Source organism: Cervus canadensis, chromosome 22 (genome assembly GCF_019320065.1).
Source record: "Cervus canadensis isolate Bull #8, Minnesota chromosome 22, ASM1932006v1, whole genome shotgun sequence".
Lineage (NCBI taxonomy): Eukaryota > Metazoa > Chordata > Mammalia > Artiodactyla > Cervidae > Cervus > Cervus canadensis.
In genome coordinates, this window is record NC_057407.1 from 42866401 (window position 1) to 42884131 (window position 17731).

General features: G+C 43.7%; 1 protein-coding gene across 3 annotated transcripts; it reads right to left on the minus strand.

Moving 5' to 3' along the window:
- Positions 1 to 4780: 4780 nt before the first annotated feature.
- ZNF502 (zinc finger protein 502) lies at positions 4781 to 14615 on the minus strand. 3 transcript variants are annotated; one of them, XM_043442873.1, is made up of 4 exons: positions 14514 to 14615; positions 9308 to 9461; positions 8523 to 8635; positions 4781 to 8025 (listed from the first exon to the last, which is right to left on the minus strand). In XM_043442873.1, the coding sequence occupies exons 3-4, from the start codon at positions 8575 to 8577 to the stop codon at positions 6461 to 6463; spliced, it is 1620 nt and encodes a 539-aa protein (XP_043298808.1). In that variant the 5' UTR covers positions 8578 to 8635; positions 9308 to 9461; positions 14514 to 14615; the 3' UTR covers positions 4781 to 6460. The 3 variants fall into 3 exon arrangements, with proteins under 3 accessions (XP_043298808.1, XP_043298810.1, XP_043298809.1); XM_043442875.1 differs by having other exon boundaries at positions 9294 to 9461; XM_043442874.1 differs by lacking the exon at positions 9308 to 9461 and having other exon boundaries at positions 14514 to 14602.
- Between the last annotated feature and the right edge of the window lie 3116 nt (positions 14616 to 17731).

The following is a 17731-nucleotide window of genomic DNA, read 5'->3' on the forward strand; positions in this document are numbered from 1 at the left end:
AGGCAGCCCGCAGCTCCTCCCGGGCGCTCCGGTCCAACCTGACGCCAACAATACGTGCCGCACCAGCAAATGCAGCCGTCTCCTCCCTGGCAAGCCGCCGGGCTTCCTCCCCCGCCAGAAAACAGTCGCAAACGCACCTCAGTATACCTCTTCCCCGAATAAGGATGCTGAAGTCAAGTGAGAGTCGGGGTCGTCCCCGGGAACTCTTACCCCAGGTTAATTCACCCGGCAATCGGACATTTATCTTCCCCAAAATTCTGTTCCAGGTCACCATCCTTGGAAGGTTTTCTGAAAGTTTCCCTAAACCTGGCTTCAACCTTCCTGCTACACGTTCTGAACTGTCGGATAATCGATCTCCTCACAGGAACCCCAAAACACCCTACTGCTTCCGGCTGTTGGATCAACAATTGGCCAAAAGACAAGGGCTCTGCTTTGCGTTGAAGTCCCAGGTTCTCAGCATGTGAACCTGGGCAAGTTACCCCTCTGTGCCACTTCCCTCATTTTTAAAGATACTAATTTCAAAGATACCAAATTTCATAGTGTTGCTGTCAGGATTAAATGAAGTTTTCCGTGTAATTTACCAAGAATTTCTGGTACTTAAAAATGGTCAATAATGTTTGCAGAACATTACCACGTTCCCCAAATCCCAGTTCCAAGCCCCGTTGACTGCAATGACTTACAGGACTTTCCTGCCTTCGAGGTAGCACCCCTGGCCCCATTCTGAGAAACTTTAGATCTTGCTGATCTTCATTCAGGCAGTATTTGCATATTCCAGAAATGAAGCCATGGGCAGCAGGGCACCTGACCCACTTCCAGGCATTTCCAATGATCTGCAAGCTCAGGAAAACAGGGCTGTCACCCAGGTTCGATTCCTGGGTCAGGAAGATTCCTGGGTCAGGAATGGCAACCCACTCCAGTATTCTTGCTTGGAGAATAACATTGACAGAGGAGGCTGGCAGGCTACAGTTCATGGGGTCACAAAGAGTCCGACAGGACTGAGTGACTAACACTTCTTAACATCATATCCCTCCTGTGCAGTAGTAGGCTTTCAGGAAGCACTTAAGTGAATGAGATGCAACAAAGTTATCTGCTCAAATTTCCAGATGGACAATATTGTAAAGTAATTAGCCTCCAATTAAAATAAATTAATTTAAAAAGTTTTCAGATGGACCTTTTCACAAAATGGAGTCCATTTATGATGCTGAAAACAGAAGTGGAAATAGACTGAAAACCATCGCTCTCTTCAGCTAAAAGGGGACCCTTTAGCTGACAGGCCAGAGAACAATGTTGGGCTTGCCTTTCTTTTTACCCAGTGTCTCAGCCTCATTAATTCTTTTGAATCAGATAGCATCTTCTTCCTCGATAGCCCTAACATTCCACATCCCAAAGATCCTAAGCCTACACACTTTTTCCCTTTTAGACTTCAAAGAATCTCTATCAAGAGGCTCTTCTGGGTGGAAACTAACCTGGCAGTAGGGTGCCCTAGGCAGAGTAGGTTACTAGAAACAGGAATCTGGGGCTTAACTGCAATTTGTGATGAGTTTCTTCAATGAGAGGTGGAAAATGGATTGGAGAAATGGACACCAAAAAATCCCACTGAACTAAGATGACCTTAGCCCTGCTCTAGCCAGCAGCTTCAAGAAAGTGAAACTAGAGCTACCAGGGGTCAAGACTAGATTTCTGCATTATGTAGGGAAAAAGATGGGGTTAAGATGCAGAATCAACTTCTTTCTCCCCCTCACTTACATGCAATAAGGTCTTATTCTACAGGCCAAAAAGCTTCTTGATCTAAAGTGAGCTTCTCCCATTCTCAGAATTAGGGCATAACACACAAGGAAAGAGGCATCATGGAGCAGAGGTACAACCAGTAAAGAGAAATCAGAGGGAAAAGCAAGGACACTGGGATTTCAACTTCACCTGAGAATAGCTGTGTGACCTCAGGCAAGTTCAACCATCCTTCTGTCTTCCCTTCTTATTTTGTGGCTCTCATGTGGCCTCATCTCGTGTTCTTCTAAAGTCACAAATTACATTTTGACGCAGTGAATATAAGTAACACATTCTAATTCTTCATCATTCCAGAGCCCCAAGGAAAGCCATGAGTTCAGGAAGGGCTTCCACATTAGGGTTTTTAAGCTCAGCTACTCTCCTGCCAAGCCAGCATCACTGCTCAGCTAGTCTCTCTTGCTGCAAGGATATTCCAGTTGACATAGCTCCGCTTCTACACCTGCATGCATTTTCCTCTTCCTGTTGACCATGACATCAATATATCTGAAAACAATTTGTTAAACTATGATGGGACATTTAAATGTCTAATCTGTAACAGAACACCCCGCCCTCAATTTTTTTTGCCACATATTACTTTTGCTTACGAGATCCTCTCTGTATCAGAGTGGACCACACACTCTGTACCTTCGGGGAAGGTTCAGAATTCTTACTTCTGAAAAACACTTCATGACATACTCTTGTATTCACTGTACCTTTCTGCTAATAACTGTGGACTTAAATCACAACCTGCATTTGGGTATGGAGAATCGTCTGACTCAATTTTAGTTGAGCTCAACAGGTATTTATTTACTGAGCACCTACTAAAGGCCAGAGATATGGATACAAAAGTGAATAAATTTCACATGGCTCCTGTCCTGATGGAGCTGACAGTGGGAAGAGAAAAATTTGTAAACTAGCCATTATGAAGTGAAGTGAACGTCGCTCAGTCATGTCCGACTCTTTGCAACCTCTTTGCAACTATACAGTCCATGGAATTCTCCAGGCCAGAATACTGAAGTGGGTAGCCATTCCCTTCTCCAGGGGATCTTCCCAACCCAGGGATTAAACCTAGGTCTACTGCATTGCAGGCAGATTCTTTGCCATCTGAGCCAAAAGGGAAGCCCAAGAATACTGGAGTGGGTGGCCTATCCCTTCTCCAGCAGGTCTTCCTGACCCAGGAATTGAACTGGGGGTCTCCTGCATTGTAGGTGGATTCTTTACCAACTGAGCTATCATGGAAGTCCTCTAAATAGCATTTCTGTATTTTCCTTAGATTGTAAGGGTTGCCTTTGGACTTTTTCTGTACCTAAGAAACTCTAGTTGGTCAACCAGGCCACCAGGAAGGTGTTTGTGCAATGCTACAGGAGTGGAGTAGAATGAAGATTTTGGGCCAGATAAAGAGCCAGGCTTGGGCAGGACACAGGCTGCTCCATGGCTTCCCTGTCCGACTCTTCGCGACCCCATGGACTATACAGTCCGTGGGCTTCTCCAGGCCAGAATCCTGGAGCGGGCCTTTCCCCTCTCCAGCCTTTCCTGACCCAGGGATCGAACCAGGTCTCCCGCATTGCAGGTGGATTCTTTAGCAGTGAGCCACAAAGGAAGCCCAAGAATACTGTAATGGATAGCCTATCACTTCTCCAGCAGATCTTCCTGACCCAGGAATCGAACCAGGGTCTCCTGCATTGCAGGCGGATTCCTCACCAACTGAGCTATCAGGGAAGCCATTATAACCTGATACATAAAATGATGAAGTCAAAAAATACAGAAATACAGACCATGTGACATCAGAGACAGCTTGGAAGAGTTGTTGCCTGAGCACATTCACAAGTGACAAATGAGAGCCTCCCAAGCAAGCAGAAGCAGGGAAGAGAAGCAGGAGATAGGAAGAGAATGTGCAAAGGTGCCAAACTGGAGTCCAATGATGATGTCACAGAAATTTGCACTATGGAATAGAACGTGCAAGGAGTGCCCTCTGAAAAGGCAAAGCAGGCATGGGCCAGATGAGGAGACTCAGGTACCCCTGGAGGCTAACACTTGATTCAGAGAGAGAACCACAGAGCTGCCACGGTTGTGTCTTGCAAAGTCCATCCAGAAGACATGTGAAAGATGGCCCAGTGGTACAAGAAACTGCAAGACTGTTTGGGAAAATGGAAAAAAAGCCTAGGAAATCAGGAAGCTTGGATAAAGCACTTTTAGTGGGGGTGGCTTCCTAGTTTAGGAGTTGTAAGTCAACTGGATATAGTGGTTGATTGGACATGATGAGGGAAGGCTGAGGAAGAAGCCAGACTTGAGGCCAAGCTGGAGTGACTTGACACATGGTGGGCCAGCAACTGACACAAAATCAGGAGTAAATATCTGCATGTGTGAGAATATGGGATGAGGGTAAAGCTGATGAGTTCTTTTTCTTTCTGCTTCTCCAGGAAGTAAAAATGGTACCAGACTCTCTTAGCCTGAGGATTAAAATCTCGGTTTGTCCATTCCACTTTAGAAAATCTTCCTAACAACTGAGGCATCTTTCACCCTTAAGGTTTTCTGACTTCTTTCTCAAGAAAACTCTCCCTTTCCTCTCTAACCTCCAGTCAAGACGCCAAAGACAGTAGCATATAAATATCACTCTAAATGTCAAGAAGTTCCTTAAGTTTTTGGTAGGCAGAGTTTGATTAAAATATATTAACTCAACAAATAAACATTTACTGAACATTTACTATGTGCTAGCAATGAATTCTTCAGTGTTTGAAAAAAATACAGACATTTGCTTTCTGTAGACTTTTTTTCCATGAGCATAAAATACAGTTTTCATAGGGTTATTTTTTCCCATAAGACATTAATTTACTCAATTAGTAACTGCCCTATAGCAGGTTTGTGAACATCACCTTTATAGCTGGAGAGGGAAAATTACGTTATTTCTGTCACATTCCCATTATTGGCAGTTAATAGCTCAAACTAATGCTTGTAAGACAGTTGCTCTGGAAAAAAAAAAAAAATCAATGCTGAGTTCCAAATAACCAATCCAGAATTAACTTACTTTAGTTGTGTTTAATGGTCATATTTTTAAAAACTATATCAACTTCAGAGCATAGAAAACTATTTCAAATGCCAGTCAAAGGCTATCCTCATATAATCTTCCACAGCTGATTCTCTAGGTAGCAGTTAAGAACAAGAAAGAGAATGGAGAAGGGGAAACATGCCCTTCTTTTCACTCAAAAAATAAAATGCCATCAGTCATGGCAAACCATGCTATCTTGATTTTCAGAGTTGAAAAAGAGGTAATTCTCTTTAGAATTCTTTCCAAATGCATCCCATGAGAAGTGGTTCCCTAGATAGCTCTAGTTCACAAAGAATGATAAACATCCTGGAATAAGAAAGTCCCAATAAAAACAAACATCCGACTCTCATGAATCTATGGTTATAATCTCCAGTGCCGGGACTTCCCTGGTGGTCCAGTGGTTAAGACTCCATGCTTCTGCTGCAATGGGCACGGGCTCAATCTTGGTCAGGAAACTCAGATTCCTTGTGCCAAGTGGCACAGTCAAAACAAAGCAAAAAACAAACCTCCAATGCCGTGATTACACAAAACCTAGCCTTCTCCAATACAGTGACTTCATCACTGAAGCTCTCTCTCTTAAGGACTGGTTCACCAATGCCCAAGCACAGCCAACCTGAAAGGGGCTGCCTTCCTTTATCACAAATGCTTTCTCACCCTAAGGGCTAACAAACCAAGTCCCAAGCTGATCCTAGAGGGCTCCTACCCCCTCCTCCCTGTGTACTAGTCGACCAGCCAAACTGATAAGGGACAGGACTATGCCCTAGTCCTGGTCAGGAATATGTGGGTGGCTTGCTCAGTCACAGGTAGACTTCCTGCTCTGAGGCCTCTTACCACTGGTAACCCAGCAAAAACCATTTCCTCTCTGGGTAAGCCAATAATTCTACAGGTATAGAAGGTAGGTCTTCCTCTCTGTGACCCTCTAAGCAGATCTGACTTCCTTCCCACAAACTGAGAGCATTTGAGAAAAGTTTTGACTTATTTCCTTCTTAGCCCCAAGTGACCCTCCAGTTTTAAAGGATTGGGAAAGATCTCCCTCACCCTGATGAAAAGCCTTCTTCACCATTCCTGCAGCAATCAGCCCAGTTCTTGCCATATATCCCAATATTTGTTGAATAAATAAATGAATAAGGATTCTGTTTTTGTTTGTTTCTGTCTCCCCTTCGTGGGACCAGGTCCACAGATGGGCAGCCTTCCCACAGTAGCCACCTCAGTCATTTGGAGGCTACTCAGCACCACCTCAGAACAGCTGCCACTTTCACATTGAGCATCAGTTTGGAAAAGCAACCCAGCCTAGTGAGCAGTGAACACAGGTGACAAGTCGAGGAGCTAAGGCAGGAGTGTAATAAGGAAAACACAGTGTTGGCTTAATAAATGGCACCTCCAGCTATTAAGAGTGCCCTAGGGAAAGGAATGGCAAGGAGCCAAGATTTCTCTGAAAAGTAGGAACTTCCTTCCTATCCTGTATTCCCAGATGCCCACCTGGAGTAGGCTCTGCATTCTCCAAACTCCCACCTCCATTTCTGAAAATATTCTTCTGAGTGTGGTGTCTAAGGCTCCTTTATCCTTCCCTCTAGGAACTCTTCCTGTGCCTCTCCCCTGGGCCAGATTCCTAGCACTCTCCCTAAAGAAACCATCTCATGAATGCCAGATTTATTCAGCACTGTGAAGTTTCTGATGTCTGAAAAGGACTGAACTATGTCTGAAGAATTTTCCACATTCGACACACTCATAAGGCTTCTCACCAGTGTGAATCCTGTAATGTTCACTAAGGTGTGCATACTTGCGGAAGGTTTTCTCACACTCACTACATTTATAGAGCTTCTCACCAGTGTGAGTTCTGTGATGTTCAGTAAGAGATGTGTTGTGAGCAAAGGCTTTCCCACATTCTTGACATTTATAGGGCTTCTCTCCAGTATGAATTCTCATATGCTGAGTGAGGCAGGTATTCTGGTTAAAGCCCTTTCCACATTCATTGCATTTATAGGGTTTTTCTCCAGTGTGACTTCTCTGATGCCGAATAAGGCAAATGCTCTGAATGAAAGCTTTACCACATTCGCTGCATTTGTAGGGTCTTTCTCCTGTATGAATTCTCTGATGTTTAGTGAGTGGGGTGCTCTGAGCAAAAGCTTTGCCACATTCCTTACATTTATATGGTTTTTCTCCAGTATGAATTCGCTGGTGTTTAATAAGGGATGGGCTCTGACAAAAGGCTTTCCCACATTCCTTACATTTATAGGGTTTCTCTCCAGTATGAATTCTCTGATGCTGAGAGAGGTTTGCCTTTGTATGGAAAGTTTTCCCACACTCATCACATTTATACGGTTTTTCCCCAGTGTGAATTCTCTGATGTTGTGTAAGATTTGAGTGTTTGCGAAAAGAAGAGCCACATTCATTGCATAAATAAGGTTTCTCACCAGTGTGAATTCTCTGATGATGAATGAGGTGTGTGTTCTGACTGAAGGCCTTCCCACACCTATTGCATTTGTAAGGCTTCTCTCCAGTATGAGTTCTCTGGTGTTCAGTGAGATGTGAATGATTGCGGAAGGAATTCCCACATTCATTACATTTATATGGTTTCTCTCCAGTGTGGATTCTCTGATGCTGAGTAAGAAATGATCGACATCTAAATGTTTTCCCACACTGCTCACACTCATATGGCTTCACTCCAGTGTGAATTCTTTGATGTCGAATAAGGAATGAGCTACGACTAAAAGTTTTCCCACATTCCTCACATGTGTAGGGTCTTGTATGAGTTCTCTGATGCTGGGTAAAGGATGAGCGCTGAGTAAAGGTTTTTCCACATTCACCACATTTCCAAGATTTTTTCTGTGTAGAGAGGGTCAAATATTTACTTTGGCCTGAAACCTCATTGGTGTGTATGCTACTTGTCTCCCATTTATGTAGGCTCTCTTCTGTAGAAACCCTGAGATGTGTAACAAGACTTGAGGTCAAAAGCAAGCTTCTCTCAAAATGATATTCTTGGCTAATCATTTCTGGAGGTGCTTCCTTATGGATAAAAGTTATTGCTCCAAAACCTTCTCGGAAAAAGCGTGGTCCAGGAGCCTCTCTGGGAGGGTTTTCCTTCATGTTCTCACATATATGTTTTTCTTCAAATGTAGAATCCTGGTATTCATCCTCTCGGGATCTCTTTGAGGTTACCCCTGGCAACTCAATATCAGTGCCATCCTGCTCTGGAGCAGGCTTGTTCATCCAACCTGAAAAAAACCATCACAGTGAATGTCTCTTGTGTAGGGCAGAGTGGAAGTCCCTTAACTTACAGGGACTTCATTTTGACAGGTCTCAATACTGGCCTATGAGTAAGGGTCAATAAGAGCAAGTGAGCATGTAATTCAGAGTTATAAGCGGTGGAAGAGATCTGCACCAGGGTAAGGTGATCATCATTAATGAGAAATGGGCAGCTGCAGAAACCAAGGAAGTGAGGCAATCAGAGACAAGGGAGATAAAAGGAAAAAGACAAACAAATAACAGACCAAGATTAGGGCAAAACGGTGGGAGAATGTAAACGAGCCAAATAGTGGAAATGAGATCAAATGAGTACCAGGGAAAAGCGAGCCCCAAAAGATGCTCACTCACATTCATCCCAACATCCCAAAAGAGAGGGCAATTTTCTCTTCTGAGCTTCATTCAGTTTCTCTTGTAAAATGTTCAGAGCCCTCCTATTTCTTCCACTGGTGAACACTTGCTCACTCACCTGGACAAATCTCTCTTCCAATCTCTCTCTCTTCAGCTCCTTGCATATTCAACATCCACAAATCTTCTCTTTGCTTTGATTGTAAAACACTTCAAGGCTGGAAAAGTGGAGCCCTGCTCATAGAGGAAAAAAAGGTGGGGGAAGGGATATCACTTTCCCAGTAAACAGAAATATGAGAAACAGCTGTTGTCTGAGGATACTATATGATAACTCACACAAAACCTGTCAGGATAGCAATGTGCCTGCCTCACCAAGTGTTAGGGATGGCTTCCAGCTTTCTGGATTCACAAACTCCATCTGTCAGCTGTTCAAGTGACAGCCAGACAGACTAACATATTAGGAAATACTCAAGCACTTGATAAATACATCAGAATGTTATTTATAAAGATAAAAATAAGAATGGGAATATCCATGTCAATGAATCCACTCTTTCCATTATACAATAATCTAAAGAAAAGGCAATTAATATAATCAAAAGTTACATGGGGGGAAATGGCCTCATAGCAAGGCTAATGTATTATGTCTGATCCACCCACCTCCCCTATATGTCAAGGAGCTGGATAGTAGTTAGTGATTTCTATTTGATACAACCTAGAGATACACTGCGGAGAAGGCAATGGCACCCCATTCCAGTACTCTTGCCTGGAAAATCCCATGGACAGAGGAGCCTGATAGGCTGCAGTCCATGGGGTCGCGAAGAGTCAGACATGACTGAGCGACTTCACTTTCACTTTTCACTTTTATTAATTGGAGAAGGAAATGGCAACCCACTCCAGTGTTCTTGCCTGGAGAATCCCAGGGATGGGTTCACACAGAGTCGGACACGACTGAAGTGACTTAGCAGTAGCAGCAGCAGAGATACGCTGATTGTCCTTTCTTCAAGGTATCTTATCAGTGAAAAAATTTTTCTTCAGGCACAGCTCAATATAAGACTGCAGGCTGCAGTTAAAAAAAAAACCACTCTGTGAAATAATTTTTGACTCACAAAGAGTTGTAAAAATAGTAGAGAGTTTCTGGTTTTTGGAAAGTCAAAATTGTAACTGTTCATCAAAAAATGTCTCTCCATATAAGCCTGCAGTGAGAAGTAAAACTTGAAACATCTCAAGAAAGACAGAAGGCAGAGAGATGGTTTATCATAATCAAGACCTCAGAAAACATGAAAGAATAGGATGTCTGGTGAATTAATTAATAAGACCAGCTCTATGACCTTCTCATCAAGGTCTGTGCCTCAGTGTTGAGTTTTAGAAGTTTAGGAGGATTCTAGGTAGGATTTCCCAATCCTCTTCCATAAAGGGACATAAAGTGGACCCACTACAGAATCCTACTATTCATGAGGTAGAGTGGGGTCTGGGTATAATCAGAGCTAGACAGTGGAGAAAAAGTCAGACACGACCCTGCTCACCCAGAGCTTACACCACAGCTCAATAAAGAAATTACACCAGTAGTTACAAATAAGGGAATTAAAAAAGCAGAAATACTGGGCACTGTGGAAATGTAGAGCAGAGGGGACCTAATCTAACCTGGGAAAGAAAGCCTCACTGAAGAAGAGACAAGTAAGGATTAGATGGGCAGAGGGAAAAGAAGATATCAAGAGAAATGAAATGGAATATATAAAAGGAATCAAGCCCCATGCTTCAGAAGAATGAACGAGATCTAACAAGGCCAAAGTACGAAACACTAGAAATAAGCCATGAAGCCTGAGGCAAGCAAATACAATCCTGCAAGTCATTTTAAGGAATTAACACTAAACTGAGCAGAAAGCCACAAAAAGGACCGGAAAAGGTTTGAAAAAAAGATGTGACATGATTAGATCTGCTATTACATACACACATCCTTTTGTCCATAGTACAAGAGAAGAAGTGTGTACAGGGGTGAAAGGTAGGAGGCAAGGTGAAGGCTGGAGGACCCCTGAGAGGTTGTTTCAGCAATCCAGTAAGGGGACTGGGCTGACTAAGAGAAAAAACAACAGGACAAGATGAATATTAGAGAGAATGTAAGGAGAAAAAGTTAATGATAATTTGCTGGTTTGAAGCTTGAGTGATGACAGTAACCTTTAATGAGAGTGGGAACACTGGTTTGGGAGGAAAAAGATACATTCAGTTTGAAATATCAGGCATACATATATGGAATAGAGGAGAGAGGTATGGGCTGAAAACTTGTATTTAGAATTTTTGTCATAAAGAGAGTAATTGAAATTCTGAGGGTAACAGATAAAATCACCAAGACTATATAGCTAGGGGATCTCCCCAGCAGTTCAGCGGTTAAGACTCTGCCCTTCCAATGCAGGGAGTGGGGGTTCGGTCCCTGGTGGGGGAACTAAGACTCTGCGTACTGTGTGGCACAGCTTAAAAAAAAAAAAGGAGTATAACTAGGAAACCTTAACAGTGAGTTTACATATTTACAAGGAAGTTAAACTCTGGCTTTTGACTTTATAAACTCTAATCCCCTAAGAGAAATATGTAAAATAATATAATATATGATAAAAATTGGCATTTCTAATCATAAACAATTGATTTCTCCCAAATTATGCTGAGATTGTTTAACTATCTGGAAAAAACACTTAGTGAGACTCCTATTTCATACCACATACCAAAATAAATCTAAACTGAGTAAAGGGTTAAAAAATGTATTTTTTACATTTATACATCAAAAAAGTAGATGGACCTGATAAATAAAAACCTTCTTATTAATGTGTAAAGAAAAAAGATGAACTGACAGAAAAATGGGCAGTATAACAAATACTCCAAGAATTAACAAAAAGCCAATAAACATATCAAAACAAAGCTTCACCTCCATGGTAATCAAACAAATGAGAACTGAAAGAATGAAGAACTGATTTTTATATCAAATTGAAAACTTTCTCTTTAATGCTAAAACTCAAAAACTGGCAAAGGTCAGGGAAAGAGCCTCTCACACACAACTGGTGGGAATATAAACTGGTACCATCTTTCTAGAGATAATCTAGTTACATATATTAGGTCTTAAAGTTGTATGCTGAGTGGCAATTGGGACACCAGGATCACCATTTTGTAGGTACAGGAACTCAGAACAAAATTCTCAGTCACCTACAATGTATCTCAGAAGATCCTCAAATTTATCAGTATGTCATAATTTCAGATACAAATGTAGCATCATATATGTATGTTAAAATATGCATATAAATAAGACCAAAAAGGAAAATTAATCATCACCATGGGGATATGAATTATGAATGATTTTCCCCCTCTAGTTCCCATATTTCCTCAATTATTTATATTCTGCCTTATTTTTAAAAAGCTAACTTAAGGAATTCTCTTGTGGTCCAGTGGTTAGGACTCTGCACTTTCACCACTGAGGGCCTGGCTCAATCCTTAGTTGGGGAACTAAGGTCACACAAGCTGCACATCATGGCCTAAATAAATAAATAACTTAAATCTCTCAGAATATCTATGAATTTGTTAGCCACTATCATCTCTGAGGAATAAGATTATGGTACACTTTTTTCTTTTTTCTTGCTGCGCCACGTGGCATGCAGGATCTTCACTAACAAGGGATTGAACCTTTGGCCCCTGGATTGGGAGCACAAAGTCTTAACCACTGGACCACCAGAAAACTCTGAAACTTTTGTTGTCTTAAGGCCTTTCCTTTTGTAATGCTTGAAAGTTTTCCTGTAGAAATAAATAAATAACTGTTATCACAGAAAAAAGTGAAAAAATATAATCAGAGATGAGCACAGAGACTTATGTGCAAGGATCACATTGTTACTATAATTTTAAGAAAATACAGGCAAGTAAAAATTGATAGTGTCTCAATATGACAGATTATGAAATTATTAAGACTCATGTTTTCAAAGAATACTCACGAGAATACAATATGTTAAAATAGGAGACTACAACACACTAAAAACAAAAAATATGCACATATATACCAGTACTAAAGTAAGCATTCAGTAAACAGAAACTATTATCAACTACACATATATACACAAAACACACACATAAAAAAGGGCAGTGGAAGACCCTCCAAAGTGTCAACAACTGATCTCTAGGTCATTTAATGGGTTACTTTATTTTGTCCTTTATATTCTTCTACATATTTCATTTTTCCTGCAATAAACATGAATTACTTTTATAATCAGAAAAACATCTTAAAGTGAAAGATCTGGCTCAGAATTTTAAAAACTACCTCCCCCCCAAAAAAACCCTTTTTTTTAAAAATGCCACATCTAATGGATATGGTATAGGTTTCCCATTCAGAATAAGATCAAAGTGGCAAAGCAAGCTGTACTGAAACTCAAGAAACTTTACTCTGCCATAGCCCATGTGAACAGGCTATTTATCTGAAAAAGGTGACAAATCAGGTAATATTCCAAGTCCTTCCAGCTCCAACGCTCTGTGAAACCCTTGACTAAATGAGTTAATTCATATAAAGCATTTATAAAGATATATGCCACACAGCAAGCACTCAGCAGGAGTCCGGAAATATCACATTTGAGAAGGACAAGTCTGTCATATCTACTCTCTAGTTGTGGATCATCCAAGCTGTTTGTCTACATCAAAAGTTAGCAAGCATTGCCTTTGCAGTTTGAAAACATAACTAGACAATATGTAAACAAGTAAGCTTGTTTGTTTCAACAATTTTTTTTTTTAACAAAAACAGGTGGTAGACCAAAATTTAGCCCATGGGTCACAGTTTGCTGACATCTGGCTTCTAAGTTAGCCAGAATGGAATGCTTACACAAATAAGATAATGTGAAATATCTGTTCATGATTTTAAGATGCTAAAAGGATCAAATTTAATCCAGATTTGGCGGAAATAAATAAATAAATAAATAAATATATATATATATATATATATATATATATATATATATGTATACATATATCCAACTTCATCTTGCTAAAATTTACAGGAACCTAGCATCCTCCTCATGTCTTGTAAGGTTTCATCCTGCTGCCACTTTGCTACTCTTCTAGAAACGGCTGAAGGATTCTGGGAAGCCAGGTGTTTTTCAAGAACTGAAACCACAATTCCTTACATAAGACCACACTTAAATGTACTGTTTTGTGAAGCCCTTCCTGATTTGCTTGTTGGCCCCAAGTAAAGTATTCCTCCAGGCTGCAGCAGCACACTGGACCTACATTTTCTGCAGCGTTGGGTCACTTAATAGCAGTCATCTATTCTCTTACAGACCTCGATTTCCTCATTAAAAATTAGATCTTGTGAAGGCTAAATAAATGCACAACTGTTTCAAACAGTGCCTGGTACCCGTTAAGTGCCAAATAAACGCGGTTTAAAATATTATCACAGATCTGCTCATATATATATTTTCCAGTACTGCACTGGGAAGCGACTTCCCACTTGGCAAGGCTCCGAGGTCACTCACTCTTGTAGTCCCGCCTCTAAATTCTAGGTAATATTTGGCAAGTAATGGATAGTAAACTTCTGTTGTTAGACATAAACGTTTCCATGCGTGCTATCGCGTACATACTGTCCACTGAGCTTTGTAGAGAAAAGAAGGCAGTGACCGTTCAACATTAGAGATCAAGAAACCGGCTCGGTATCCCAGGGAATTACAGCTCAGGTCTCCAAACTCTCTCGCTAGTGCGTTCCACACTATTTGCTTTCTCCTTTTAAGTACCTGCAAATTTTTAAAGTTTGAGCTGCAGGACTGTTGAGGGAAACCGCTGGTACCCAAACGGAGAACTCTGGCCCCCAGGATTTCGTTTCCGAACTCGGGTCCTAGGTCTCGGTAATTTATCTGTTACTCAATCATCATTCACTCATTCACGCCGTCATCTTCTTAGGCGTGTTCTGTGTGCCAGGCCCTGGTGAGATCAGTGCTGAAGCTGCAAGCGGGGATGGGCCGCCAGGAGCTCGGGGCCGCCCCGGTATGCAGTAATTCGGGGAGAACGAGGCCCGGGCGGGTTTCCCACAGAAACCAGGGCCGCCGCCACTGCCGGGAGGCGTGCGGTGTCTGTCTTTCCCTTCCCCTGGGTCCCGCCCGCTCACCGTGATGTCCGGGGGCTTCCCACAGAGCAGCGACCACTGTCCGTGAGATACACGGAGACCCAGGGGTTAGAGTCACCTGCCGAGGCCGGAAGAACAGCGGCGCGGCCGGTAGTGCGTCATCAGAGGCCCGGCGGCTCTTGTCCCGCGCAGCCCTCGTCTGTCTAGGAATTGAGAGGAGCCTCTCGATAGCTGCCTCATAGAAGGCAATCCCCGTCGGTGTCCCTCCAAGCGCAGTGACATGCCTGATGTCCCATGAAAGACTGCCTTGCCCGGAATACAGTGACCACCTCATGCCTCGGGAAAACTGTAGATGGCGGCGTTAGGGTTGGAAAAAATACTAGGTGGGTGTCAGAACGGGCCATCTCAGCAAGGGAGCAACACGTTGCATCTGCTACAGAATAGCTCCTGGCACTTCCCTACTGATCCAGTGGCTAAGACTCCGTCCTCCCATTGCAGGAGGCCCAAGTTCCATCCCTGGTCAGGGAACCAGATCCCACATGCTGCAAGTGATCCTGTGTGCTCAACTAAGACCTGTGGCAGCCAGATAAGTAAATACTTTTTTAAAAAGTGCTGGCCCTAGCTTCTCCCCTTCCCTTCGCTTATAGGCAGTGGGGACAGCCCATAAATGCTGGCTCCTTCCTCAGCATAATGGTTCCTTGGACTCTCATCTAAACAGATCCTGCCTTTTGGGAACTGAGTTATAACTTCACATCTCCCCTCTCTGACCTGTTTCCTCTCAACAGCCAAGACCTCTCTGCTTCTTACTGTCAAGCTTCAAGTAGATTTGGTGTAACTTCCAGCAGCGGTGATGGGAAATCCAGACCAGCTCCAGGGGCAGGACTGAGCCTGACTAAGGGCTTTGCTGGCCCCAGTCTGCCCAGTTGAGGGCTCACCACCACCAGGGGACAAAATAGAACAGTAGCTCAGCAGCTCCTGCCATTGACATCTATGCCTGAGGCAGTCAGCTGGTACTGTACTCCATGTTGAACTGTGAAAGTAAAAATGTTTTCCCTTGAGTCAAATTAGGGTTGGTGTCTCTCATCCACACCTATCCACAGGAACGCGCTTCCCTGATGGTTCAGTGGTAAAGAATCCGCCTGCCAAGGCAGGAAACTTCAGTTTTATTCCTGGGTCCGGAAGATCCCCTGGAGAAGGAAATGGCAATCCACTCCAGTATTCTTGCTTGGGAAATCCCATGGAAAGAGGAGCCTGGAAGGCTGCAGCCCAGGGGTTGCAAGAGTTGGACACAACTTAGCGACTAAACAACAACATCCACAGGACTATGGCAGGCTTCTGCAACCAGGCAGCCTTTAAATAAAGGATTACAAATCCCTTTCAATCGCCGCATTTCATCCCAACCGCCTAACCCTGAGTGGAAGAGAGTATTTACGTTCAGAGCTGTTAGGGATTTGTCCTGGGTTGGAGGTAAGTGAGCAGCAGGGCCAGAGTAGAATACTCTCAAGAACTTTGGGAAAATAATCTTTTCCACAGCGGCACGTCTGACTTGTGGTCCAGCGGCCCGAGGCGAGAGAAGTCAGCTCGGCAGGAGTCCCAGGGTCTGGAGGAAGCTGTCCTGGCGCTGGTATGAGCCCCTCCTTCTCCAACCCATTCCCCTCACCCTCCCACCCTGTCGATTCCTTCCGCCTCCCCGACCCCTTCGCCTCGCTCTTCCCCCCCCCTCCTACCTATTCTTTCCCTGCCTGCCCTGGCCTCATCCCCAGCTCCCAGCACAGTGCCCACTCCCCGGCGGCAGCCTCCTCCTCTCCGTAGCTAACCTCAGGCTGCAGCCTCTTCTCCGCTTTCCTTCCCAACACACCCCCTCCCAGCGCCTGACTAAAGCCAGATCCTCCCTTAGCCAAACTGCCGATCCCTCCTTCCCCTCCATCCTCTGCACTCCTGGCTCACCCCGCCCCCGTCGCACTGCCACTCCCCAGGACCCTCACCCCGGGGTCTCCCAGGCGCCAGCCAGGCCTACCCAGATCCGGGACCCTCAGTCAGCGCGCAAGCGCGGCTCAGTGAACCAGCCGGGGAGAGAGCGCCAGCCTGCAGGCTCTTGCCCCAAGCTCCACGAAGCGAGGAGGGGTCTCCATCTTTGCGGTTCTCCCGCTCGGTTCCTCCTGCTGGAACCCGGGGAAAAGCAGCCGGCTGTGGGGCCAGGACCCGACTCGGTCCCTACTATAAAATGGATATCCAATGAACCTGTCTCAAAGGACTAGGTGAAATCATGGGAGAATGAATCATCTTGAAGAGGGCATCTTTGATCTGACAGTAAATGGTAAATATCCGAACAGCAAAGATCACAGTAAAGGGACTGACTGTAAACTGGGGGAAATACTTGCAGCACATATGGCAGATGAGAAGAATCACGTCTTTATTACAAAATTGGTAGAAATAAATTCTTAGGGCTTTCCTGTGGCTCAGCTGGTAAAAAAAATCTGCCTGCAGTGCAGGAGACCTGGGTTTGATCACTGGGTTGGGGAGATCCCCTGGAGAAGGGAAAGACTACCCACTCTGAAGAAGGAATTCATAGGGCCTGGACTCCATCTCAGGCCTGTCTGTGCTGATCGTGCGTGGCCACCTCTCCAGTGGACTCTGAACTCTGTGCTTAGCGCCTGTGGGAATGACAATGGAAGGATAAGACCCCCCCTCTGGGCAGGGGAATCTTAAAGAAGAGAAAACAGACACTAATCACCCCTGCCTCCGGACACTATCTATCAGAATGTAAGCACAGGCTTATCGGTTATTAACTATTTGAAATGTAACTGCGGGCTTATTGATTATTGACTGTTTGAACACATAACACGTGAATGATGGGGTTATTGTAGTTGTATTTACCCTTCCTTTGTTTATGTAAGTCTCAAGGGAATTGGGGTAGTGGGTTTGGACACATGGGGTATAAAAGATTTTCACAAATGCTTGTCGGGGTCCTTGGCTAAGAGGAGACTCTGCCTTGGGCCCACCGGTGTAATAAACTGCACTTCACTATCTGCATTGTCCTTCTGAGTGAGTCTGTTTCCCGGAAAGCATGGCTATAACAACTCCAGTATTCTGGCCTGGAGAATTCCATGGACTGTATAGTCTATGGGGTTGCAAAGAGTCCGGACTCGACTGAGCGACTTTCACTTTCACTTTTCACTTTAGAAATAAATTTTTAAGAGGATCAACAACCCAACAGAAAAAAAAAAAAGGGTTCACTCATAACTGAATGCAAACTAAAA

Coding starts and splice junctions, on each gene's coding strand:
- ZNF502 (XM_043442873.1), bottom strand. CDS start 8,577: ATGTTGAATATGCAAGGAGCTGAAGAGAGAGAGATTGGAAGAGAGATT. Junction 8,026..8,522: donor TGGAAGAGAGATTTGTCCAG/GTGAGTGAGCAA, acceptor GGTTTTTTTCAG/GTTGGATGAACAAGCCTGCT.